Below are 27,881 nucleotides of genomic sequence, written 5' to 3' on the forward strand. Positions count from 1 at the left end.
AGTTGCATTAATAAATGACTGAGGCTGACCGTCTTTGTGGAAGTATAATGCAATACAGCATGAAGGACTTCCAGCTGAATCTCATCTTTGGACCTTGGCTCTCCCATAGGTTTATACTTAAAGTACCACTAACGCTTAGCTCTAGAATGGAGAGATGAGACGTTTTCTGCAGAGTGCTTTCATTAATTGCTTCAGGAATAACAAAGTGTCTCAAAAAGGAAGGAAAACCTAGTCTGCTTTGCATGGTGGAGGGGAGAAGGTGAGAAGTAAACTCAGTCGTTGGGAGAATTAAAAATTAACCTGGCGCCCCATTCTGTTTTAGTGGCATGTGTTATAAAGTATTCACAAGCGTATGCTGCCGGGCTGCTGCCAGTATTGCACTTTCACCCCTTCAGCAAGTGGAAGCTGGGGTCTGACCATCTATTCACTGCATAACTTGCTAATGTACCATGAGAACCAGTTCGACTTCATATCACGGCCCACTGAAATATTGTCAGCACAGGTCACCAAGAGTCAGACTGGCCAGGGAAGAGAGACCTCTCTGCAGTCTGTCAGGCAGCACAAGCAAACGTGGAATGATTATCAGCTCTCTCCAGTTCAAAAAAGTAGCTGCAATGTTAGATAGTGTAGTAAGAATTTCCACAAGCCAGTTGTCTCTTTGATAGCAATAATTTGCTTTCTCAGATATATACAGAAAGAATGAATGGATTAATGTCTGGCCAGTGGATCAGAAATTACTTCAAGAAATTTATTTAAAAATGGTAATACTAGTAATTGTAAATATCAAAATGGAATTTCAGAAATGTTAACTGAATTAAGGAATTTTAGAGATTCATGGAATCATAGAATGGTTTGGGTTGAAAGGGACCTCAAAGATCATCTAGTTCCAACCCCCCTGCCATGGGCAGGGACACCCTCCACTAGACCACGTTGCCCAAAGCCCCATCCAACCTGGCCTTGAACACTGCCAGCAATTAAATCTAGCGTGCTCCTAGGGGTAAGGCCTGAGGGCTTTTTGTTGCATATTTGCAATGGAAAACATGATACTCTATTTTTCTGGTAGAAATTAAGTTTTGCTATTATAGATGACATGGAGTTGCAAGAAATGTGAAATTGAAGGTGATCTGCCAGATGTGAAGGAAAACAATTATGCTTGGGGACAGCAGTATCAGCTAGAAGCAGAAAATTGTCTGAAGGGTTTTCAGCAAGTAGGCTATAAATCCATTTGTTGAAGGAGGTAAACAAAAGATCAGGTGTCTCTGCAGAGCTTCTTTTGCAACAGAATAATGCCCCGACATAAGAGATGACTACTGATTTCATCGTGGAAGACTTTTTGATACTTTTAAAAGTATTGAATGATTTTAGATTTGTGGAAAAGCATAAGTAAAAAGTCCTGCTTGTTGGTGTGAAACCTCAGTGTAAGTAAGGGAGGCTAAAGACTGAAATTGAAAGCATGATGGTTTCCTTAAGACATTTAAAGATATTTGGGCAGTCTAAATATTCATGAAAATATCTTGACTGAGTTGTAACTAATTTCTAATAACTGTGTGTGTATCTGAAATTTGCTAAAATATGATGCAGTTCTCAAAACTGTAATAAGCTGACATTATTTTTTTCCTCTGAAGATACTAGTACGAAGAAGCAGTAGTACAGCTGAATTAGATTTGAAAGCAGACTTGCAGCAGTCACATGGAAATTACAGAGAGAGAGAAAAAAGTGAGTTCCAAGATATACAGTATTTTTTCTTAAGTGTAGCAATCGAAATCAGTGTTGTAATGTTGTCTGATGATGGATATATTAGGCGCCTTTCTCATCATGCTTTGCTAATGTAGCCTTTAAAACCAGGGTTTGTGATCTTTATTAATCCCCTTCTCGCTGTAGGTGAAAGCGTTAGCAGCGACACATCCATTGGCTATAATAATGAAGTCGAGATCGCGCTCGTCCCCTGGCAGGCTTCTGAAGACGACCATGAAGTTAATGTGCCAGCAGATGTTTGTGTGGATCCTGAGACACCTCGCTGGCTTCAGCTTAGTCCTTCAGATACTGCAAACTTAACAGGTACTGTAATCCAGAAAACGTATTTACTATTTTAGATGTTTATCTCAAAAAGGAGTTTATATGGTTCTGTTTGCTTATAAAAAGTATGTTTCATTTGGTATATATCACCAAGTTCCCTTCATAATGCTCATTCAAAAATGAGATTTGAATACTCAGTGTTTAAGGAATTTGGATAATCAGATGGAAGCTGGCATAGCTGCCAATAAATTGTGATCCCGAAAATAATCACACAGTTGAAAATTGGGTAGCTTACTGCGTCAGATTACTACTAATCAGCAAGCCGATCACTTGCGCTCTCTTAGCCTGCCCCACTGTTCAAGAAAAAGAAATTAATTTAATTTCTATTTTAAGTTAATAGTTTATTTCATAGCAGAATGTTCTAAGGAAATTCCTTACTATATATTTTGACTGATAGGAAATACCTGGTTAATTCACGACAGCTTCTCTCATCTTAATCCTATCACCCTCCTTATTTATACTTCAGAGTACCCAATGCTTATACTCCAGCAGGATGTGGTAAGTGGCATTCTCAGAAGAGCTAATTTGGAAGTACAAGTCCTTTACCTTTACCTGAGCATCTTGGTGGCCTCCTCCAGACTCGCTCCACCAGCTCCATGTCCTTCTTACATCTTTTATTTTGCTAACCTTCTTTGGGTCCTGGGAGGACACAAGTTAATTCCCTCTGCCTGTGTAGAGGTTTCCGGCAACTTTCCTCTAAACATTGGCTGCGGAGCGCTGCAGGGTGCCATGCTGGACCCGAGGTCTGATTTTTGCCTGCAGACAGGCAGCTTTCCGTGCTCTGAGAAGATAATGTAACAGCTCTTGTCATTAAAATTTGCACTTCAATATGGAATTTTTCTGTTACTGTTTAAGTATATTCTTTCCGTTTTCCTGCTTGCCTTCTCAGTTTGCATACTGCTGTCTCAGGAACTGCTTCTGTATAACACGATAGTGCCCAACATATTCCTCATCACCAGTAGCACATACTTCTTAGTTACTTTGTTCAGATGCATTTCCAGGTCATTTTATGCTGTGCGATCTCAAAAAAAGAAAGGACTCTTAGCAATAGAAATGTTACCTGTAAAAGCCAGTTATTGATTGAATAAATCTCTCGGAGTACATGAATGTTCCATTTAACTGCATTTGCCTCCCTGCTAAAAGACCCCAAACCGTTGAATTGGGGGCAGTCCATCTGATCTCAGACTCATCTATAGCTGTGTCGTCTCTGAGGAAGGCCCTTTAGCCTACGTTTTCTACCATTTTTTTTCTTTGAATCATGCGCTAGCTCGGGCAATGAAAAAGAGAGGTGATTTGGTGGGAGAGAATACTTTTGAGATAGAAGATTGTTAGAAGGAGTCATGTTCCTATTTTATTGACCAAATTTATACTGTACCCTGCATTTCTAATTCATGAAAATTGAAATTTTTAAAATTTACAGACAGTAGTGAATTCCTTGCTGATGACTGCAGTATAATTGCTGGTGGAAGCCTTATTGGCTGGCATCCTGATTCTGCTGCTGTGTTATGGAGGAGGATCTTGGGAATTCTCGGAGATGTGAACAATATACAGTCACCTAGAATCCATGCCAAAGTTTTTGGGTATCTTTATGAGCTGTGGTATAAACTTGCAAAGGTATTGTCTGTCATGCTTACATCTAATGATAATGATTTTTCTTTTCTTGTAAAAATTATTGTTAAATTCGATTTAGTATTAGCATCTGGATCATAAGCATGAGATTTGGAGGATTCTGTTATAATCTTGTTTGATTTCTAGTGGATATCCCCAACAGAGAATGTTCCTGTTCAATGGCAAGAGAATTTAGATTAGTTAATTTAAATGGGGTGAGGAAACAGTAGCAAGGAAAATAGAAGTATAGGACAGAATATCGTAAATGTTGGTGTTTGATCTAAAAGCCCCTGGTATGACCTAATCCGGTAATATTTGCTTTGTGGGGAAGCTCTGTAGAACAAGCTTTCCTCGTAGTTGTGGCTTAAGCATAGCACAGGGTGTAGCACCTTTAAAGTAAATAAAGTGAAAAAGTGATAATATGAAATAAAGAGCATGAATAAAGTAAGCAATCAGTTTTATTAACTTGCTTCTTTTAAAAACATTAGATACGGGACAACCTTGCTATAAGTGTGGACAATCAATCTACTCCCTCTCCTCCGGTCTTAATTCCTCCTCTCAGAATATTTGCGTCATGGTTGTTCAAGGCAAGTTATTTCTAAAATTTTCACATTAATATTTTCTTCTATATCTGTACTGAATTTGTGTATGTTTAGCTGCATTATTTTTAATTTTTACAATTGCTGCTGGCTAAGATGAGTACCCTCCAAAACCTATTTGGACTTGAATCTATTTTAATAAATACACAGAACAGATTTGCTTTATGGAAAATCTGCTGAAGATACAGTTTTGTGTTACCTGGCTCCTAGGGGAAAAAAAAGTAATAACACAAGGTTTTTGTCTTTTCAGGCGACCACTCTGCCAAATGAATATAAAGAAGGCAAACTTCAGGCATACAGGCTGATCTGCGCTATGATGACTAGGCGTCAAGATGTTCTGCCAAATTCGGATTTCCTGGTTCATTTTTATTTTGTGATGCACCTTGGCTTAACAAGTGAAGACCAGGTACAAGCTTTACTTGATGAAAAAATTAATTTTTTACTGTGTGCTGATGGAAATGTCTGTATTTTCATACTTGAAGATCTGAAGCAGAAAGGAAGCAATGCTTTGCAGTATTTGTTGCATGAAATTATTCTGTGTAACCTAGTTTGTACCTCTCTCTAGATTAGGTAGTCTTAACTTTCTCATTGCTCTCACAGTTATAAGTTTTTGAACAACAACTACTGATTTGTGACTTATTGGCATAACTGCATCACAGATGCTTGTTGATGTTTCTTTCTTGGTTTCTTGGCGTTAAACCACAACACATATGGTTTTACCTTCTACCACAAGGTAAAATGCTAGATGGATCTTGGGCAAAGGAGGGGCTGCGAAGAGCTTTATGCTAATTTGAGCAGCGTCTGCTCTCAGCACGCCCTTTTGAATGCCCTGTGCCATTGCTTGCAAGGACATCCTCCAAAATTAGAATTAATGTCCTCTCCAGACTTCCCCTTCCAGATTAGTCCTTTGGGGGTTTAAAACTGTCATACTAGCTCTTTTTTAACTGGTGCAAAGGGGACTGACAGGGAGAACTGAGACTGAAGGTTATCTTAGCACTGTAACCAAGAGATGCTGCCAAAACATTCTGGTTTTGTGGATAAATAGTGTTTCTAGGTCCCTATGTCCTGGGCTGGCCTAATTCATGAAGTATTCAGCAGCAGATGAGGAAAAGGCTTAACTGGTCAATATGCAAGAAGGTTATTGGGCCACAGAAACCGCTAAATACTCATAAAAGCTCTAAGAAATACTCTTTAGAGAAAATAGAGAATATCTAAAACCATTTTCATGTTTTTATAGCTGTACGAGTGAGTTTTCTTCCTTAAGTCTAATGAAAGCCACGGCTGGAGCTGTGGATGCCAGCAGAGGGCACACAGACCCCTCCGTAAATCCTGTCCTGGTCACTCCTGCTGCTTCCCAGAGCTGGTTGTGGTGCCTTTAGTAATCCAGCAGCAAGAGTCTTCCACAGGTTTGGTTACTGCTGAGGTGAAAGAGAGAGATAATGATTTGTTACTAGACTCCTGCCCTCTGAATCTCAGTTCCCCTCCTGAAAAGTTAGAGCATTTGGAAAATCTTCCTTTTACATAGATAATGGAGGGGGGGAGGAAAAATGGAAGGGAAAGGGTTTTCTTCTGGAAAAAACTAAGAGTTCTGGCTGTTGCTAAAACTTAGAAAAAAACCCATAAGTATCTGCCATTTATGAAGCTCAAATGGGGAAAAAATAAAAGTGTAGTTGGAACTCCCCTTTTTGCCACTCTCAATATGTTACCTGAGAGTAATGAACAGATCGGAACTCGTTCATTTCACTAACGCCATTCACATTTCAGACACTTTAACACTGTTGGGTGTACAGAGTGAATTCATTCTCCTCCAAAAAAAAGACTGTGTGATAATACCTGCTATCATCAGACCTCCTGAATTTTGAAAACCACACAGCATTAAATCCTCTCACAAAGCACACAACTCAACAAACTTTAAAGCCTGGTATAGACCAGGTTTTAAAAAAAAGTTCACTTTTATATTTGAAAAAACAAAGACCCTTAAATCTATATAGCAGCCACTGCCAATACAGGGTCATGGGGTGGAAAATACCAGTAATTTTAAGACTTAAGTTGTTTTCATCTGTATGCTTCCATGAAATGGCCAAATCTTTTTAGGTGTTCAGCTGTCAGCAGTTCCTTTTTTCTAAGCTAAGGGGTGCTCTGTTTTTTGAAATCTGACTGCTTCCTGTTCCTACACAGAAACTGGGAGATTTTTAAAATGTGGCGTTGATTGTTGCCGAGCTGTGTTTTACCCTGTTTATTGCATTTTGGCGGTGTTAACAGTTGCACAGATTTTAAGCTTCTCGATGCTGTGCACACTGGATTTCAGTCCTTGTGCAGGGTTACAATCCAGAAGTTAAAGATACCAAAGTGGAAGGCAGACCCTGCATGGCACAGCGTTCCAGGGTTTCCCAGATATTCTGCATAGTGACGCTGCTCTTTTGTTCTTCCTTGCCTCGGCGGTTTTGCTTGTGTTGCCTCTTGGTGGCACACTTGACCGCAGGATTTTTCTTATGTCACTTGCTTTCCTTAGCTATGGGACTGATTGAGGTATTAACTCGTGGTGTTTTGGAGCTTGGATTCTCATGCAACGTGTTGATAGGAAGCACGATCCTTAGACCTATTTCTGTATTTCCAGTAGGATTAGCATCCAAGTGCTCAATGAACATGGAGACTAGTCAGACAATTTGCACGTTGAGGGTGACTACAAATACAGGAATGCATTATACGAGGCTGAAGTACCTCCTCTGATATGTGCAAACAGTAGCAAAGCGTGAGGTGTGCATTGCGAAGCACTTTGCTGTCATAGGGTCTCAGGGCTTCCTGTAAGAAATGGGACGATGTACAATGAATGCAGTGCAGTACAAGTACTGATTTTGTGATTTTTGTGCTTCGCAGTGATGTTTGGTATGTGCTGCTACCTGACAAACCTCTTTAAAAGAGGATGCAATATCATGGGGCACAAAGATCACTGGAACATGGATCCTAGTTCTTCATAACGCTGCAGAATCCCCCCTGCCAAAGTGCGGTTTCTAGGATTCAAGTTACTGCAGATCAAAATAAACTTTGGTGCAGATTTTTTTAGCACAGATTGTTTTTATTTGTCAAGCATAACCATAAATTTCTCACTCTTAAGGAAAAAGGCGGGGGCGTTCTCATGAGGTATTTTCCTTCTGTATATATGACTAGTGAAATTTTAAAATTTATGGGGAAAAGCAATTGAAAGCTAGACCAACTCCAGGAAACCACAGTGGCTATTTAGAAGAGCTTTTTAGGTGGCTACATAACTTCAAAATATTATAGTCAGTATCCTCTTTGACCTGAATGTGACTATCAATATTTTAGTTAGCATCCAAAGTGTTTCTTTTTGAAATATATATCTCTTTCCACTCCTCCCTTAAGGATATGAATATACAAAATTTCTGCTGTACCGTGTAGATTTTGGTGTTGGTAGAAAACCAAAATAATACATTTCTGAATATGGTTAGGAATTAATACAACAATATTCCCGGGAACTGCGACCTAACTTTGCAGACTTGTCTCAGGGGGTATATAAAAGAGCAATGTAGGGGTGTATTTTATGGAAAGCTCCCATGGCACTCCGAGTTCAAGATGTAGCAATTAGCTTAGCAGATGAGAGAGGAGATAGCGAGGTAATGAGCTGCATCTAATTTGTCCGTGTGGAAGTGTCTAACAATAAACATCTCTGCCTGAAGAAGTGAACAATTCTCTGCAACAATTGCATCACCTTTTCAGGTGGGAGAAGTCGTTGCACGAACGGCAGCACGCAGTACGTCGCAGTCTGGCGTTGCAATGCCTTCCAGCTTGTGAAGGGGCCTGAGGGCGGGGGCAAGTGACCGTCTGTGGGACGATGAGTCTCCTCCTGTACCGCTCCAGTCAGAGGGCGTTTTTCTGATGCTGTAGTGAGCCTGGATTTTTTCCTATGTTTTTTTATGAATGGAGCTCACCAAGGCTCACCACCTCCCCGCCCTGACCCGCAGTGTAGAGGAAAGAGAATCTAGACGTTCACGACCACGCCATGGGTTAGTGAAGGTAGTTCACCTGCCCTTGCTCCAATTCCTCATCTAGCTTATGGAAAGTCATGAGAGATTCTTGGAGTGTGACTTTTAGGAGATGCCAGGGGGTAGCCTGTTGCAATTTGGGTAGGCACAGCTGCCTTATGCTGCCAGGTGAGACTGGTGGCTGAAAAACACCATTCCAGTGATTGCAGCCATGTGTGTCTTTTGATTTGGACAATAAATACAGCTTTCTAAATGAAACCAAAGTCCAACAGTGCAATGCACAGATCTTACAAATACCTGAACCGGAAAGGAAATGTATTTTATTATTGCTCCTGGTTGCTTACTGTAGCAGTAATTTTTGCTTCATTAACTTGAAAAGGTACATAAGCACCTCCTTGCTTCATAGCTTCCTTGGTTTCGCTGAAGAACGAAAGTACCAAAACACAATTCCAAAATACTACTAGCACTATTCAGCCCCCTTCTCAGAAAAGCAGCTATTGAGATAATTCTGATTCCTTGGTTCTGGTACTTTTGGTACTTAAATAATCCTTCTCGATTACTGGTAATTTTCTCCTAAAACTTCTGTGGATTTTTGTGACGCTGTCTTATTTCTGTCTGAATTTGCACTCTTGGTTTGAGAAGAGGAATGCAGTGCAAGTTAGGCGCTTACCTGGTAGCTGCACTGTAAAAGAAGAGGCAAGTTTTCAATATTTGTCAAGTTTCAACCCCTCAGCTGCTTAGTGTCATTTCTTTTCAGAAAGTTTTGCTCTACTATTGGGGCTTCAGCACCAGTTAACGTGCTTGGTGTACCCTGGTGACAGCATGTGCCACCCAGGTTTTGCCCAGTAGTCAGAGGTTATCCGAAAAGCGAGCTAACAGGTGAGTTGTGTTCCTGACTTTTAACAAATAAGTTTTAAAAATGTACAGTTATACTGGCTTGCCGGAGTACCTTTGGAATAGAGTGCTTTTATATAAAAGAAGATATTAAGGCACGTAATAAAAAGTATAGATTTCAGAAATTCTCCGTGGAAAGGACAACTAATAGACAAGGAAAGGGACTGTCCTGATAGCTTTTTTAGTTCAGTGATGTTAAGGGCAGAACAATATGGAAGGAAATAAATATGGAAGGAAAAAAAAAAGCCCAAATCCAAATGAGTTGACAGATGTCCTTGGTGATTAAATTTCAGCACAGGCAGACTGGACTGCCCACAGAACGCAGCCCAGCTGTAGCCAGAGAAGTTAACAGCTATGTTTTTAGCTCGATCCCTTTTAGTAGTAAAAGGATGACTTAGATTAAATACTCTATCAATAAAGACAGTGATATACTAATGTACTTTATGCTTGTCCATAAGCTTCTTAATTTAACATAAACTGTTGCTAATTATGGAAAGGAAGCTACACCAGTTATGTAGTAAGCTTATGTAGAAATACCGACTATCACTCTCTGTATGAGATGGCTAATTTATAATACAAAGCATTTCTTAGAAGAGTTGCTTCCAGAGAAGCCATATTAATTACCTATTTGTATTAACACTTATCTGAAATTAAAAAAAAAAAAAAAGAAAAAGTACTTGTGTGAGCTTTTATATCTTTCGGTTAAGTTATTTAACAGTGAGGAGCGGTGTACAACTTCTAGGCTGCTCAGCCATTAGCGCTGTTCGCTGGGACGTGTATTAGCCAGGTAGAGCCTTGTCTTCTAAAGGCACAATAAATGAGCAGCTTTGCTTTTGTATGCTGCGGAATAAGTACTTCTTGCCCTTATTTCTGCCTGATAATGTTGCACATGAGGACCCTTACTTGTACAGGGTTTCAGAAACCGTAACACATTCTAGGTTCCTTTCCAGGCTGCCATTTAAAAGGAAGTAATGATAATATAATCTATTAAGGCTTAGATTTCCATATTTTAGTTTCTTGTGACTTTCTTCCGATGGCTACCATGATTTTTGCCCTCTCTTAATCTCCCCCATACCTCACTTTCTGTAGAAAATTTGCCTGCGTGCCTCTTATGTGCTTTATGAGTGCTTTGAAAAAGTGCTAACAGCACGTTTCCAGGAGAGACAGAAATACAAATGCCGAGGTCTCGCAGGAAATCGTGCATACCCCTCTGCTCACTCATAGTGGGATAAATTGGAAGTGCTGGAGAAAAATAGCTGCTAGGATTGACTGGAAGAAAGGGAGAACCAGGCAATGCCGATTGTAGGGGCTGTGTGTTCTAGGACAATTTTGGTAGGGGTTTTTTTTTTTGTGTGTAATATTTTTGCCCTTTCTAAATTGCTTCCATCCCACCCAAATTTCTGTTTCGTAGTCAGTGTTCTGTCTGTCTCCTCTATATTCCCAGCAGGATCTTGCTGGAGTGCCTGCTGCTTGTAAGCTCCTTTGTGGGGATTTTCTGAACTCTGTCCAGAATAGAAATAGAGTTTTTGAAATAGACGTGACATCTCTCTTCCTTCCGTTTTGCACCTTTTCTTCCACTGCTCCAGTCATCGTTGTAGCTTTGGGATCTCCCCAACTAAGTTTCTTTGCTAATGTGCCCCTGCAATGCCATGCCGCTTCATCGTGTGTCATCCTTAGCTCTCTACTCGGCTTCCCCCTTTCCCTCTGCTTATTTCAGCTGGGATCTGGGTTCAACTTGGTCTTCAGGATCCATCCTTTTCCCTCTGTGTGCAGGTGTGCTTCTCTGCTGCAGACATGTTTTACTTCAGCTTCTTGCTTAGCTGTTATCTTTATCTTTTAAGCAAGGTTACATGATAAATTCTGAGAGTGACTGTTTTAAGCAAACCTAGGCTTAACGTATTTGCCATTTTTGGGGATGTTCTAATAAAAATGTGCAAACCGATCCCTCCTCTGCATTCGTTCATCTTGAAAACTGATACGGCAGGCAGGTGAGAGTGGAAAGTGTTCAGAGCGTTGGTAATTGCCACCTGAGGTGGAGGACCTGCCTTCCTGCTGCGCACCCCAGGGAGCTCCCTTACCTGTCCTCAGAGGTGTGCCCACCGTCCCCTTCCCTAAAACCGCCCTCCCTCTAGCTGGTTAACCCCGTGCTCTGCGGGCGCCGCAGCACGGCCACCTCCTGTCCTGCCATCCGAGGCTTCAAAGCCCTCCTGCACAGGCACTTGGGAGAAATCCGTGTGGCGACACACGGTCGTCTCAACATTTCGGGCAGCGCCATGGACTGGCGACCGATCTCGGTACCCCTCCCTCTGTAGCAAATGGGCGTCCAGACATTTCCCTCTCAGCGTGCATCAACTTACACGTCAAACTGGAAGAAGATTGTGTCTGTAATACCAGTGGCCTCCTAGGTTGTCACAATATCAAGCGTACTCTAAAAGGGGAGAAATGTTTAAAAATTCTGTTCCCTCTGTATGTCTGTGTGATCTTGGCTGGCAGGGCAGCTGAGCATCTGTCTGTCAGCACAAGGCCTTTGGGTGAGTTTTTTGTTATTAACATGACTTTAAAGGAGAGAACTTTCTAATGTAGTTTAGAGGGGAAGGAGCAATTACCAGCTGGTGACTTACACAGTAATCTGTCATCTTTAGCACTTGTGAATAACCTTATCCGTGCTTTACAAATGTAGTCTTATTCTGCTTTTCAGTATTGCTCCCTGTTGCAAGACACTTTAGCAAACGCAACTTTTTTGGAGGTTAGATTTAAGTGACAGGTTGAAATGGATTTTTCTGACAAGCTAATCCTGTGCTTTCTGAGGGTGTCAAAATACTTCATAAATTTTTATTGGAACTTAATTTTTGTTAAGTTAACTCTTACCTAAAATGTAATGATAGCTAGGAGAACTTGAGATAAGTAAATGAAAGCGCTTGTTCCTTTAAAATAAAAAAGGAAAATGAAGGATTTACCTCTTAAGTCTTGTGTAAATTAATAATCTTTCCCGTGCCACAAATTTCAGCCTCTAATGAGGTGTCTCTCAGTGAAGAACAGAGTGAACTTTAAGTGAAAATCCATGTTGTTCCTGTTGAGGGACAATTGGAAATGTGATGAAGGCAGATGGCAGGCTATTTGGTTACACCTGTAATCTGCAAAAGCTTGAGCAAAAATTAGGTGAAGAATATTTTTGTAATTGACCTTTCAGTGAACTTGCATAAGTTTTGGGTTGGTTTTTTTTTTACTTAGTGGATGTTTATGACCTTATTATTTGGATTACTAGATTAACCTCTACTGAAAATTTATGCCATTTATAGGGTTAATGCATTTGAGAAGGACATGCATTTGATTGCCCCCTTCTTTTCCCTCCTCCCCATTTTTAACACTACAGAGCATCGTTTTGAATCAAAATAGTCCATAATGGTCCTTTTTTTCACATTTCTTTAACACCACGAACACTAAATTATAGCTGTGCAATTATGTAAACAATGGAAATGCTTCCAGAATGAATACTTCCTTTTAAATTTTCATTTTGTGTAATTGCTGAAAGGTTTGGAGCGATAATAAGCCAAAATTATTTTACACATTCATCGTTCTAAAGGTCAATTATGAAAGAAGTAAAGAAACAACACTGCACAGAATGAGTAAACCAATTTCTATTGCCATCACCATATGTTTTTCTTATTGCTTGTGTTTTTCCAGTTACTGTGTACATAGCATTCAATTAAAGTGATTCATTTACTAGGCTGTAAGCTGCTGAACAGAGTTTACATTTATAGAACAGCGCTTTGAAGGGAAGGAAACAACTTGCCTCTGTTTGAATTACCTGATTTTTGCAATATCACTGATAGGACATATGTTCTCACTTGGTCGCTTTCTCATAAGCCTGAATCTTCTGATAAGCTCACAATGCTACTGAATTACTGCGTGAAATCACGCTTTTATTGTTAGCTGGGTTGTGCATGAAAGCGTGCTAATGGGGAAACGGGAGGGAAGGTGTCGGATCTTACCTGTAAGCGCTTTCCTGCCCGTTCCCTTTGGAGTAAGCTCAAGCGGAACAACAGTACTATAGTCAGGACACATTCTGCCTCGTATTAATTTAAATGAAGTCGCTCAAACTATCGCAAATTTATACTGAAAAACTGAGCTTAAAAAAATGGCGGTGGAAACCAATGGAAAGCTAGGCTGAACCCATTTTTATCTGGGCCCTTACGCACTTGTATGTTGTTAACTTTTAAGTTAGGTGCGTGTTGTATCACTGCAGCATACGGTGTGTGCCGTGAGCTCATCAGTTTGAGGCTACATAACAAAAAAGAGAAATTGAGGATGGTTTCATTAGCTTTTCAAAATAATTCTTTCAAAGGTTTCTTGCTATGCAAAATAATTTATTTTTTCTAGTAGTAGTACCTCTCATAAACAGCAGGTAGGTCCATGCAACCCCATTCTTACAGCTTTTTGGAATGTGTGCTGTCACAGCATTGGTTGACGTTGTAGTAGCTACGCTGTGCTGTAAACTCACAGGTATTCATTCATATGTAAAGGTGACGGGCTTGCGGTTTCCATTTTATCCTCATTTTCGAAGTGTTCTGTACAATGACCGTCGTTAAGAGTTGGGTGAAGGCGGGTGGTATTTAACAGATGGGATTGATGGAGTGAGGACGGGAGTTAACGCAGTTGTTTGTAGCAGGTCTTTGTACTTCCGCCGTTCTGTTACCTTTCAGGCCAGGTTAGCGCGGGCCTTTTATTGCGGCATATGTCAACAGAAGTGTACTCCCATCTGCTGCTCTGTAGTCCGATGCCCAATTATTCAGAGACCAAACACATCGCAGTACCTGGCTCTGTTCGTAATTACAGGTGTGTTGTGTTGTGAGGAGCCCGGTGCATTAATCAGACCCTTAATTATAAAAAGGTGGGTCTTTTGTTCTGCTCCGAGTGTGAGTTTGCCACCCACTTTATGAGCTGCTGCATCCATCTGCTCGCTCTTTTTGAATGTTTGCGTTGACTGATATTGACTTTAAAATGTATCAAAGGAAGCGATTAAAACTAGTTTAAACATTAACTCGAGTGGCATTTTAGCTTATTCAGGAAAGTGAAAGCATTATATGCTACTATGTTAAAAACTAATATTATTGATTTAAAATATATGACACAGTTGTTTCATAGGACATTACTGCTGTAAACACTTAGCAGAACACTAACTAGGTAGAACACTAACTAGGTTCTGTCCAGGTGTTCAGCAGTGCTTGGGGAAAATTCTAGTGTAGTTAGTGTATCTTCATCCAGAGTAAAACGAGTTTGACTTTTTTAGTTTCTGATGTAGAAATTGAGGGTACGGACGCATTCTGGGACTAAAGTTCAAGCTGCCTTTAACACATCGTAAAACCAGTAAAGATGGACATTGAAAATAGTTTTCCTTTGCAACTTTTCTTTGAAATTTTATTGAGATGAAAAATCATTTTCTACTCAGCATAGAAATAGCTTTATCTAATTCTTCAGCGAATATAATGTTGCAGTTAAGGATTATATAGATTTTCTGCCTCATTTTAAACTTGCTGAAACCTTGCAGGAAGGAAATCTTAACTCAAATACAGGAACTTTGATTTGGAGAGACTGTGAAGAATCAAAATGTGGAAGGATTAAAGTTGAAACGCTTATCTCAAATGCGTTCTGTGGCACAGGGGAATGATGAGAGCAAAGCTGTGGTTGGTGGTCTGTTCTTACACAGAGTGCTACCTCATAAAAACAAAAAACCCCTCTGTTCCTTCAGAAGTTCAGCAAAACTTTTTTCCCTGAGGCTTATCTATGTTTGCTATCTTAATTATTGAGAAGAAGAGTGACTTAGAATAAACTAATTAGCGTGGATTTATCTGTCTTACCATGCTGTGTGTGGTCACTTCTTGCATTTGACATGGCAGTATTTCTCAACTAGTCCAGAATAGCTAAAAAATTCTGTATGTGGTGGAGCAGCCTACCAGTCCTAAGCCACTGCCTTGAGCTCCTTCAGGGCAAGGGCAGCACGCATTTGTGTCATCTCACCTTTTTATGCCTGCAGAATTTTGAGTAATGTGATTTTAGAAAATACCTCATTTGGAGTGGTGTAATGCTTCATCTTAAATTGATTAACAGTTTGAATGTTTTGAATCCAAGGTCTTATTTAACAAGAGGACAGTTATGCTTAGACATGAAGAGACGTGGGTGTTGTGTTGGGTTTTGTACAGGAATTGAACAGTGTGAATATTACCAAAATACAAAATGCACTTTTCCTACTAAATGCATCTGCAGCGGAAAGTAGTGGTTGTTATGCGACGATCAGTTATATACAAAGCTGCGTGGCTCTGTGAATTATCACCTTGATTAGTGTGGAACTTGTGAATTGCAAAGTTAAATCGTCTCAAACTCTGCCTTTTGGGTTTGGGCTTTTTTTTTTTTTTGCTTTTCTTTTCTTATTTCTTCTCAAACAGGTAACTTCTCTTTCAGGATATCTTAAATACCATCATAAAGCACTGCCCGCCTTGGTTTTTCTTCCTGGGCTTACCTGGCTTTACGATGCTGATAGGAGACTTCATTACCGCGGCGGCCCGGGTTCTGAGCACAGACACGCTGGAGGTGAGCATGGCGATGCCCAGCACCCCGTCCCTCGAGAGTGTGCGCTTGCTAACGAGGTTTGGATGTCTCCACTCTAACAGGTGTAGGCTCATTAGTGCAATGCGAAACGGGGCTCTTGGGGCAGATACCATGGCAGCTGATGTGTGAAATTGTGGGATAAGGTGACATACTAGTATTGCAAAGGTGTTTCATCAAAAGGCCAAAGTGTGAGAAATCATATCCTCACTGATACTGCAGCACGCCAGTGTGCTAAAAGCAGGACTTGGATTTCAGAATCTCATTAGTTTTTGTCAGTGACCAAACATTGAAAATACAGAACTCTCTTGGTAATATGGAATTTCTTACTAAATATCAACACTAATAGAGATGTGACCCAAACAATTAAATTAGTGAAGGATAAGTAAAAAAGCCAGTCACTGTTGGGATGCCAAAATAAGGGTAAAGGTCCATCAGGCCTGGTGAACCAGGAAAGCCTTGTTGTACATGAAACACCAGTTGCGGGGAGACCTTTTGTCCGATTTGGCCAAGCGCTCTTGACATGTGTGCAGCTGAGCGGGTGGCCCCGCACAGGGACACAGCCCTTTCCTCTTTCAGCAGGGCTGAAATGGTGAGCCTAGCCACACTTTTTCCAGCGTCCCTCAAAGAGCTTACAGCGATTCGTTGTCTGACATCTCTTTAAAATACTGATCAACGTGATCATTGATCCAAAGCTTAAAGTGCTAACAAGAAATGAAAACTTTCCATGGAAAAAAAACCCCCAAACCCAGCACCACTTTCCACTTCTCTTACAAGCATGCATTGTATTTCCAAAATTACACTAGATTATATAGCAGCAGTTAATGCATTTATAGCTCGTGCCATGTTGCTTCTGATGGTTCTATTGAAGTAGGACTATCTCTATGCATTATCATGTATACAGTCAGTTTGAGTGCGTTGTGCTGTCCTTGGTGTCACACAATCAGCTAATAGTGCTGGATTAGCGCTTAAAACTGTCACTCAGCTCTTCTTTAGGTTGTTCTGTATTTTTTATTGACACCGGATCGCTGGTAGTTGGATTGTGTAATGACACAGGAGGTATTAAAAATGTAGAATATGCTTAGGAGCAGGGCCAGGTCCCTTCTGGAGGAGAAGCTCAGCCTCCGAAAAAGGGCAGAGCAACACTGCAGCAAGAAGGGTGGGCAGGTAAGTGTGTGTTAGTCGCAGCTTTAATGCTGCTGTCACTGGAAAGGAGAAGCTACCAGGTCACGTTCCTCGGGACACTTTCAGCGTTGCATTGTGAATACAGCATGTCCGGTGTGTGTGGTGATAGACGCTAGCCTCATAGCTGATGCCATTTTCATGGTTTTATGAAGAAAATGGTTTTGTTTACTTTTTTCCTTTGTTAGGCTCCCCGGTCAGAAGCTCACACCATCCTTGGTTCTCTTGTTTGCTTTCCAAACATCTACCAAGAAATCCCATTCTTGCGGCCCACTTCGGAAGCCGGTGATATCATTGCGGGAACAGTGGATGTGAAGGTATAGTCACATTTTATTAGTAAATCCTTACGTAACTGAACATATTTTTACTATATAGTTCACTTCATTTTTACCATGCACTTTTTGTTTAAAAAATAAACCCCTCCTTCTACTCAAAACCCCACAACTGCACACATTATATGTACTTATTTGATAAGCATTGCTTTGCTTAACGTGCACCATAAAATTAACAAAGCTTAGATACTGCAAATTACATTTTATTTTCAAGGAGAGTGAACTGGCTATGATCAAATGCGGTGTTTTCCAGCCAGATGCCTGTCAGGTCAATTCATTAGGTGGTGGTGGTGGTATTATTTAAAGTGTCCGTTCATTGTATCTGTGTATATTAGCTTGTTCCGTAAGAGACACGGAGCGTGCATAAGGGGAGATGGTTTTTGCCTTATTGGTACTATAGTAAAGTGTTAAGAAAATTCCACTGTTAGACAGAACCATCAACTTATGCGAATGTTTTTTCCCTGAGAATTAATTTTGGTGGGACACCCCAAGACATGAATTGTTTTGTTGGATGGAAAGCTTTGTAATTTAATGACCTTCACAGCAATACTCTGGGTGGGGAAAAATCACACATGCCATCCCGTAAAGACCCAACAGAGGTGACCCGGAGCATTGCTTGCAGGTGAAACCTGTCCAAATGGTTGCCCTCACACAAGCCTCTGTTGCCTCTCAATAAACTTGAGGCACGAAGTTGATCCGCTGCACGAAGTTAGGTAAAGCTGGGGAGGAATCTTCAAATTCCTCCTGTGGCCTGAGAAGGTAGAACTGGAGAGAATGCAGAACACTTAGCATGCTTGGCTCTTGTTCTTGCTTTCTTCATCAGGCCTCAGAGAGTCATTGCAGGTTTTAAAACACTCTCGATCTTAAGTGTCTTTTCTGTACTAAAAAAATACACTAAACTTTTCAAAACATGGCTTAGAACTTAAACACTATAGTTGGTATTATCAAGGGATCACCACTCACCATTATTAAATACCCATCAACTCTGAAAATGAATTGATTCCCATCTTGCTGCCTGTACGTGATTTTAAGTCGATTAGAGTTATCCACAAAGGCCTGTATATTTGAGTTGTAATCAGGAAGTATTTCTCCCTTGACAAAATAAAATTGGCATGTAGGAAAAATGCTTTCAGAATAGACTGAGGATTAAAGTTATTTCACTTGTAACTATGTCAAAATCAAACAACTTTAAATAAAGTGGATATATGAAAAAGATGCTTATTGTAATTTATGTTATTATTTTAGTGCTACCTCATAAATATTTTATTGAAGAACGCTACAGAGGAGCCAAATGAAGCTGCAAGGTAAAATATTGAGTAAAAGAAGAAAGTAGGAAAGTTTTTCTCGCTACTGATTTTTTGGTGCTTGTACAGCTGAGTTGTTACTACTGCTGTCTGGATGAGTTATTCACTTCAGCCCTGTTGAGATGAGGTTCACTCCACGCCATGAAGGTGTTGACCTGTTGTGTGACCTGAGGGAGGGAAAAGAGAGATCGTGTCTTTGTACATTTTTTTTTCTTTTCTTTTCTAAACATTCTTCTAAGACTACTGACAAAACCACTTTTTCTTTTAAAAAAGGTGCATCGCTATTTGTGGCCTTGGAGTCTGGATCTGTGAAGAACTAACGCAGTGCACAAACCATCCCCAAGTGAAGGAAGCGATCAATGTCATAGGTGTGACGCTGAAGGTATTACTACAACAGTCTCTGTAATCAATAAACGTTGTGTAAAAAAGAGATTTTAATTTTTTTTGTTAATAGTTGCTGGTTTGTCTTTTCATTGCTTAAAGCACTGACAGGATGCTGCTTAGCACACAGCTGCTCAGGACTCTGCACAGTGTTAGTGCACTGGCCATCTTCAAAAAGATGTCTCCGGGTTCTTTGCACGTAATTAGTAGCTCATTACATTCAGTGAGCATGGTTCAGATCCTTATGGCTCCTGTGAAGTTGCCGAGGAGTAATGCACAGTTCTTCAGTGTCGCCAAGGTAGTATCCTATAGAAAAGTGCAAAATACTTACAAAAATAGCATACGATTATATACCTAACGAGCCTTTTCACAACTGACCAAATTAAGATTACATAGCCTGCAGTTTCCTAATGCTGACAGTGTGATTTTGCATCGTTGTTTCTTTTTGTTTGTATAGACGCAAAATAATTTAAAATGTAGAAAAACTGAATGCATTCTATTTTATTTGGCTTTTAATCATCTTCTCTTTTCTTTCAGTTTTCCAATAAACTAGTTGCTCAAGTAGCCTGCGATGTTCTTCAGCTGCTGGTTTCTTATTGGCAAAAGCTTCAGAAGTACGAAGCCTCTCTGTCCAGAAAAATTACTGAAGTATGTCAGTTTCTTTAAAATGTTTGTATGGAAATCATATGCAGCGTTGTCTTAATTTCTTACTTGAGCTACTGTGACTTTATGTTAACTTTTTCTTTTGTCTGCAATTATTGTTAGAAGATGTACTCGCGGTAGTCCTGGGACCAGTGTACTTCTCTCAGTTGTAGTGATTTATTTCCAAAATGCTCAGTGAAACTTTTTGTTTTGCTTGGACGTTGATTTACAAGGGTAGTTAGATGCTCCTAAGAGAATTTAACCTTTTTTCAAATGAGGTTCATGCTCGGCCTTTATAGCGAAAGAAGTTAAATGTCTTTCTGAAAATTTGTTTATTTTAATGTAGATCCTTGTGGCCACTATTGCATTTCTTTTGCCGAGTGCAGAATACTCCTCTGTGGAAGCAGATAAAAAGGTACGTCACTGAAAAGATCAGTCTCTCCGTTCTTTGTGCGATTTGAGATGATCATTAAATGAAGGTGTTTGGAACCAGAGTCATATTTTATTTTCACACTCATACCTTTAAGTTTGGGTGAATTTAATAGAATATACCTAAATACTTTGTTACCTGTTTCTATTTAGTTTATAGTTTCACTGCTACTTTGCTTGTTGGATTGGTGTATGGCACTGCCCATGAAAATGCTACTGGAGCCGGTGTCTGCTGGTGTTCTTGAAGATCAACATGCATCCAAAGCTCCGTTACTGGACTATATTTACAGAGTGAGTAGGAGGAATGAACGTGATTTACTGTGTCTGGATGTTTAAAGAGGCCTTTCACAGATCCTGTTGGACACAGAAGCATTTTGAGCAAGCTGTCAAAAATCAAGAATTCTCGCAGTGTGGGCAGAAGTCGTACAGATGAGAAATTAAGAATGTAAAATGCTAACGTGATAAGATCAGAGATGTAGAATAGACAGAGGATGGAGAAGAGAGAAAGATAAAACGCTTAAAACAATGAGCCAGGGAAAATAATCTTTGGAGAAATATTGGAATTATTTGAAATGGGCTGTTAAAATACAAAATAAGTCCTGAAGTGAACTGTTGAAGTCCAAAGTGCTGACAAAGAGTGTTAATTTAAAACAGCTGTATTTAGACATAGATTTTTTTTTTAGCATGTCCTGGCTTTCACAATGTAAAAATGATGGTGGGTCGCTCCTCATTGAACGTCTTTAAGTGGTACTGTAATGTGCGCTTTGTTACTTCTTCAGGGTCACGCCTGTCTCCTTGCAGGTTCTGCACTGTTGTGTGAATGGCTCCAGCACGTACACTCAGCAAAGCCATTACGTGCTGAGTCTGGCAGATCTCTCGTCCAGTGATTACGACCCGTTTTTGCCCCTGGGGAATGTCAAGAGCTCTGAGCCAGCCCAGTGCCACTCCTCCACAGATTTGGGCAACCTGCTCACTGTTGCCGAGGGTAAGAGAGTTTGCAGAGCGTGGTGAGGACCAGCATCTCAACCTTCAGCATCTAAGAAATAAGGCTTTCCAGGATACATCTTGTTCTTGGAAATGTGCTTCTCCTAACTGCATGTAGCACCTATTCCTTAAAAACTGGGCAGTGCTCATTTTTAATAAATTTCAGTTGCCTCTGTAATAGGATGTTCAAGTTTGTTGCTGACATTGCTCGTTACGAAGATCACAGTGTAAAGAAAATAACACTAAGGCGCTGTATAGCGAGAAATTTTTACAGAGATAGGATAGCCTGAGAAGGTGACTTTGCCTTTGGTCCTACTTATAATGTAGTATATAGAATTAAATTCCACAAATAAGATAAGCCTCAAATCAAACTTTTCAGAAGCATGCAGCTGCCCGTCTTGAATTTTTCAGTAGAAATGACTCTGTTGTCATAGATGATTTGCCTGTTCTGAGTGATTTGAGAAGAACATGTATGATTTGGACCAAATTCTGCAGCTGCGTAAATATGTCATTGCTGCTGATTCACAGTCTGCCTGTGTCTGAAGCAAAATAAAAATGTGTGACCAGTAGAATTTCTTGGAAAGTGATTATAAACAGCTTCTTGAACAGGAAGGATTTGGAGGACAGTTAAGGCAAGCTTCTGAATTACAACAGAAATTTGCAGATGCTCTTTTTAATTACCTCTCGCTGCTCTTATTGATCTATTATTTTTTCATTGATCATTTCAGAAAAAAGGAGGAGGAACTTAGAATTGATACCTTTAACGGCGCGGATGGTTATGACTCACCTGGTGAATCACCTGAGCCACTACCCGCTCAGTGGAGGCCCTGCCATTCTCCACAGTCTTCTTAGTGAGAACCACGACAACTCCTATGTGGAGTCCTCTGAGCTGTCCTCAGAAGTCTTCCGGAGCCCCAACCTGCAGCTCTTCGTGTTTAATGACAGTACTCTTATATCTTACCTCCAAATCCCCGCAGAGAAGGCGACAGACACTGAACCAGCAGCAGCCCCCTCGGACGTCAGGGTAATTGTCAGAGATATCTCGGGCAAGTACTCTTGGGATGGCAGAATATTGTATGGACCTTTGGAGGGCTGCCTTCCACAGCAGGGTGCGACAAGCGCATTTGTGATCTCAGGCAACCCTGAGCACCACTGCATTTCCCAGAAAGACATTTCTCAGGTGGAAGAAGGAGAAGACGCTCTTGACCAATTGTTGGAAAAGATTGGTAACTCCAGTCCCGAATGCCTTTTACATCCTCAGCGAAAGCTGAATGAGCCATCGCCGCCACCCTTTGGTATGAGCTACGACCAGGAGAACGCGATCACGGAAGCCCTGATGAGGCAGAGCACCCAGGAAAAAGAGTACATATTTAAATACAGCTCAGACTTCAGTATGAAGGTGGCCCGTCAGGAGGAACCGCGTCCTGCTGAACCTCAAGCATCCTTTTATTTCTGTCGGCTGTTGCTGAATGACTTGGGAATGAACTCCTGGGATAGAAGGTAGGAAGAGAAGATTCAGAGCATGTTTCTGGTACTCTTACTCTTCTCACTTCAACCCCCAACCATGTACACGCTCAAGAGAGCGAGAATTACTATAGCTGGGTGGTAGTCAGAGCGTACTTTTGAACTTCTACATGTACCTGCTTCAGTCATTATTTTAAATAGACATCTGCAGATTGTTTATAATAATAATTTAAAATAAAAAACTCCACATTTGAATCATGCTAATTTGCTTCTCTTAGGTATTTGACTGAGAAAATACTGTTTCTGTACTGCGTAGCATTTTCCTTCAAATCTTTTTTTCTTTATATATTTATAGGAAAAGCTTTCATCTTCTTAAGAAAAATTCAAAATTACTGAGAGAACTGAAAAATCTGGATTCCCGCCAATGGTAGGTAATGTTTACTAAACAAACCATTGATAAGGTTAGCGTTTCCAAAGAAAGAATAAGTACATCACCAAAACCAAAAATTCATTAAAATCGCGTGTGCTAGCAATACAAATATTAGTATGAAACATAGACTGTGTGTTTCTAACGAGTTCTGGAGCCTGAATGGACAAGGTATTTTCACTGGCACTATGTACATAGAATTCAAAATCAGTAGCAAATAATAAGACGCAGCCACCTCTCTCCTGTTTTCTGTAGCTGGGAGTGAAGAGCAGAAGTTCCAAAATTCTGTGTGACCTTGGCTCAACTCACACAAAGGACTGTTCTCTGCAGGATGGTCCCTGTGTCAAGAGCAGTACTTTAAGGGGTAAACTCCACACAACTGCTCTACAGCCAGGTAGCGGGAGAGTTCTGAGTATTATGGGGTTTTTATTACTTGACATATAGCTACTTGAAAAATGTCTGCAGCATTGCAGAGCTCTGATTTCCTTGCATCCCAACAGTATTCATACCAAATCTGCTCAGCTTGTTTTCAAAGCAGCCAACTGTTGCTGTCAGCCTTGTAAAACTCAACCCAGGACCTGAAAGTCAATAATGTTTTTTTCTCATCTATCACCACCTTGTAATTAAAATTCTGCAGGTCAAATCATGCTCCCATTAACACCTGTGCAGCCTGACCATCTTTGGCAAGGTTGCACACGTCTAAGCCATTAGCCCTGTAATTGAACTTGGCCATCAGTGCTTTTGCTGATGCAAGGGCAGAATAGGCTCTGCTCTGCTCCCTGACCTGTGGTGTCTCTGCAGTGTGGTCACAGGGGAAAAAAAATGGTGAAAATACATTTCTGCAACTGAAATGGAGTGCTGTATTTGTGTGTATGAAAGAAATGGACATATAGAGTTAAATGTGGTCACCCGTCCATGGCTTTTGAGTGCAGGTGAGCTAAAAAATAATTTTGAGCTGAAACTCCTTTAACTTTGCTTTCTTTTTATATCTAATTACAGCCGCGAAACTCACAAGATTGCAGTGTTTTACATTGCGGAAGGGCAGGAGGACAAATGCTCGATTCTATCCAACGCAAGGGGAAGCCAGGCTTATGAAGATTTTGTGGCTGGGCTGGGCTGGGAGGTAATAGTCATAAATGTAGGCAAGCCTAACACTCTTGATCTGAAGACCTACGAAAATCAATGTAAGCCAGTTAAAATAGGTAAATGGAAAACTGCTTATATCACTGCATATTTTTTAATTCTGAAAAGAAAAAAAAGATAAATTTTAATACCCACAATATTTAGCAGTACTTAAAAGATCACCTTTTTAGTAGAATTCTGTAAATCCACGTGCTACTTCGGGATGTACACATCCTTCCTGCTTCTGATGCATGGGTGGTGCTGCAGTGGGCATTTCTGTTTTCTGCATCATAAAGAGCTATACCACAATTTTAACTTAATTTTAGCTCCTTTCAGCTCTTCATGTGGTCAGACCGCTTACATAACCACAGAACTGCTTTACAAAGGACAAAACCGTTTAGATTTAGTTTGCATTGTTGAAATGGTGTGTCAGTAACTGAAATGACACGAACATTTATGTTTTCAGGAAATACATAGTAGCTGCATCTCATGTTTAAAGATTTAAGTGACATAAGGTCTATGGGGAAGAGATACCACCCTCAGACTGACGCAGTTGGGAAAACAAACAAGCTTTTGAACACAGGCTTGTCTTCAGAGAGGGATCTCTTCTGAATAATCTCCTAGAATAACTTCTTCTAAGATTTTTCTTTTTGTACAAGTCTTCGATTTCTCTTGCGGTTTTTCTGATTGTTTCCGTTTTCTCTGCACTTTATAATTTATGCTTGGAGTGGGCTTGCTAAGCCGTGCATAGCCCTTATAGCAGCTGCATGTGACAGAATGCTTTTGCTTCCTTGCTGCTGTTTGCTGGAAGGAAGGTAGGGTAGCCGTACAGATAATGACTCAGTAGCTACTTACTTGTAGTAAATGGCAAGTACAGGAAAGGGAAACAGATCTTAACACAAAGGTCACCAACCCGTAGGGGAAGACTTCTCTTTCTCTGGGGTGGCTGCAGAATTCTAGAGCAGTAAATTCACCAAGTCTTCCTATATAAATAAATACTGATTATTCATCAGTCTTGTCAAATTTCTTCTAATTATGACTTTCAATCAATCAGGTTGATCTTTCAACACACGGTGGGTTTATGGGTGGCCTGCAGCGCAACGGCAGCACAGGACAAACGGCACCCTATTATGCTACCTCTACCGTGGAAATAATTTTTCACGTGTCTACAAGAATGCCGTCAGATTCAGATGATTCACTGACCAAAAAGGTAAATAATTTGCTGTGTATTTCAAACCGTTGTCTGTAGTCTTCAAATGCTTAAATTTAAGTTTAAACTGAAAACAGATTGTGCTAACTGGTCCTAGCAGGCCATCTTTGCTGTGCCACATGCTGCTCTGCAGCTAGATTATCTGAATTAAATGGCATCTAAATTCTGGATTCTGAAACACAATTAACATTTCCATGGTAGCCTCAAATACCACCATTAGTAATAATATTAGCAATAATTTCATTTGTATGTTGTCTGCCTGCCAAAACTGTTGTCGTTTGGTAGAACAAAACAACCAAATGCAGCATAATAAAACCTTGGAGATGAATCATCCAGCGTGTAACAGAAAAGAAAAGAAGCGAAAGAGAAGTGACAAGCATAGTACCAAAAGCAGCCAGCTGATATTTAAAGCCATTATCCAGTTATTCACAATTCTGACAAGCAGACTCTGCTTCAAAGATGGCCAGAACCCAGCCCAAAATTTTGTTGGTATCAGTACTTAATCTTTGTTTTTCCTAACAAGGAGTGATTTGAGATTATGGTGCTTGCCAACTGCTGCTTAGAGTCAAAGAAGATTTTAGGTGCGTACCAAATCTTTGCCTTTTTAATTAGGATTGGCAACTTGTCCTACATAGGTTGTTAATGTGCGTTAATAATGCTACTACAGCCATCCAGTCTACCATGTGATACTGTTGTGCTCTGAAAATTGTCTATAAATATGTCACTGGGTGATTGTATTTTTTGTCCAGTTAGCTTCAAAATAACATGTGCTTTTTCTCGAAATAAATAGGTGGAATTTCCGATTACCAGTCCTGAGAACTTGTCCAGCATTTAATAGTAAAGCTAGAGCCTTTCTTTTTCTATTGTGGTATCTGTCATTAAAAACAAAAAAGTCAACGAAATTTACGTGTTTCTTTTTATATGCAACTCATGATCTTCGTATTAGTTTACGTGGCTATGGAAAAAAATGTAATCTGAGTACTTTAGGATAGAGAAGTAGGGCTGTGGTACGCGTTGAGAGGCGGTATAGTCTCCATCACTTTACCAAGGTAGGACTATCTGTATTTTTATTGTTCCTGGGCAGTATTTATCCAGCTGCTAGTTAAAAACTCCAGTGATGAATGCTTTACAGTTTCCCTAGGCAACATATTCCTGTACGTCCCCTTTTGTACCATGAGAGAATTTCTTGTAGCATCTACTCTGCTTCAGTTTAAGGCTATTTATTATTACCCTGTTTCACATGGATATGGAGAACAGATTATTTTGCAGCAGACTTATTCATGTTTGAGAACTGCTACCACGTTGTTCCCAGTCTTATTTTTCCTACACAAATTGTGGTCGTTTAGTCTAATCTTCCCTTGTAAGTCATAGCTCCTGGATTTTATGGAAGCATGGCAAAGGCAGTGAAATATCATCTAGCTGTTGAGTAATACATCACCTGGGAGAGGAGAGAGCACAGTCTGACAGAGCTACCACAAGGGGAAAAATGGGCTTTAATTGCAAACAGTCTATTTTACTAATTCTCCTAATTCCCACCCACGTTAGGGATTAACACAGACATTGACAGAGTCTGGTTATTCTATTGAATTGTCTTCCTTACGTTTGCTTTAAGAGAATTTCTTCTTTGTGAGAAACAAAAAGCAAAAGCATTTAGTAGTTGCCAGCCTCAGAGTCGTGGAGTGCTAGGAAACAAGGCCAGCTCCGGTACAGATTATCCACAGAAAATACCGTGAAGTAATTTCCTTAGGACTTTTAAAAAAGCCCTGAAATCTGCTATAGGAATGGAGCCCTGCAGGGATCAAACCGTGTAGAGATCTGAGCAACCTCACGGACCTTGGGAGCTGGTCCTGCTGTAAGTGGTGGGTTGGGCCAGATAACTTCCAGAAGTCTTGTGTAGCGTATAATCTTTCTATGGAATAACAGTTCCATTTAATTTGTCCCAGCTCTTTTGTAAGCAAGCATATATTTCTGTGCAGATTAGCACAGACTTGTTAACAAATTTTACAAAAGTTGCAGGTAAGAGTGGAGGCACGATGCATTTCAGAAGCACTGTAAAATTTCTGGAAGATTAATACTTCTCTAATTCTTTGAAAATGCTGATGGATGAACTAGCCAGCATTTGAAAGCAGTGTTTTGAGCATGAGTGTATATCTAAACCATTTCTAAAGACAATATTGAATGTCCTGCAAGAACTCGTACAATGCTGAACGTGTCCATTTCTTGAAATTTCCCTTGCAAACCTTGACTGTGGAGGCCACAGACTGAAACTCATACAGGCAAGTACATCGATGCTTTAGCAACAAAATTCCTCAGTCCGCAGAAGTCTGATGTGGATTTTGGCAGCCTTTGCGTGTGCAGACCACAACCGGCGTGTGTGCTTGAAAGGAAACACGTGCCTGCCTGCGACATGCTCTTAAACGAGAGGAAAATGTATTTATTTCCCCCACCTGCCGATACTGCGCTTGTGAATTCTGCAATACCTGGTTAACAGAGTCACGATCAAATGCAGCGTTGCTTCCGAGATTGTGGCAACTCTCAAGGTCGTCACAAGCATTTTAATACTTCCACTTGCTCACTGAACAGTTAGGGTGTGCTGGGCTTAGGTCCTCAGGTTACTGGGGCG

The 27,881-nt window shown here is 40.4% G+C and overlaps 1 protein-coding gene across 2 annotated transcripts in view; it reads left to right on the forward strand.

The window, feature by feature from the left end:
- RALGAPA2 (Ral GTPase activating protein catalytic subunit alpha 2) overlaps positions 1-27,881 on the forward strand; it is a 126,715-nt gene that overhangs the window by 42,455 nt on the left and 56,379 nt on the right. For both annotated transcript variants that reach the window (XM_075749977.1, XM_075749978.1), the window contains 17 exons: positions 1,626-1,716; positions 1,882-2,058; positions 3,497-3,690; positions 4,173-4,271; positions 4,534-4,689; positions 15,638-15,766; positions 17,152-17,280; positions 18,541-18,599; positions 18,873-18,981; positions 19,518-19,628; positions 19,969-20,037; positions 20,205-20,342; positions 20,853-21,036; positions 21,764-22,535; positions 22,855-22,926; positions 23,926-24,049; positions 25,103-25,258. In XM_075749977.1, coding sequence (XP_075606092.1) covers positions 1,626-1,716; positions 1,882-2,058; positions 3,497-3,690; positions 4,173-4,271; positions 4,534-4,689; positions 15,638-15,766; positions 17,152-17,280; positions 18,541-18,599; positions 18,873-18,981; positions 19,518-19,628; positions 19,969-20,037; positions 20,205-20,342; positions 20,853-21,036; positions 21,764-22,535; positions 22,855-22,926; positions 23,926-24,049; positions 25,103-25,258 — 2,769 coding nt within the window. The remainder of the gene's footprint in view (positions 1-1,625; positions 1,717-1,881; positions 2,059-3,496; positions 3,691-4,172; positions 4,272-4,533; positions 4,690-15,637; positions 15,767-17,151; positions 17,281-18,540; positions 18,600-18,872; positions 18,982-19,517; positions 19,629-19,968; positions 20,038-20,204; positions 20,343-20,852; positions 21,037-21,763; positions 22,536-22,854; positions 22,927-23,925; positions 24,050-25,102; positions 25,259-27,881) is intronic.

The sequence above is a fragment of the Balearica regulorum genome, chromosome 3 (assembly GCF_011004875.1).
Source record: "Balearica regulorum gibbericeps isolate bBalReg1 chromosome 3, bBalReg1.pri, whole genome shotgun sequence".
Classification (NCBI taxonomy): Eukaryota; Metazoa; Chordata; class Aves; order Gruiformes; family Gruidae; genus Balearica; species Balearica regulorum.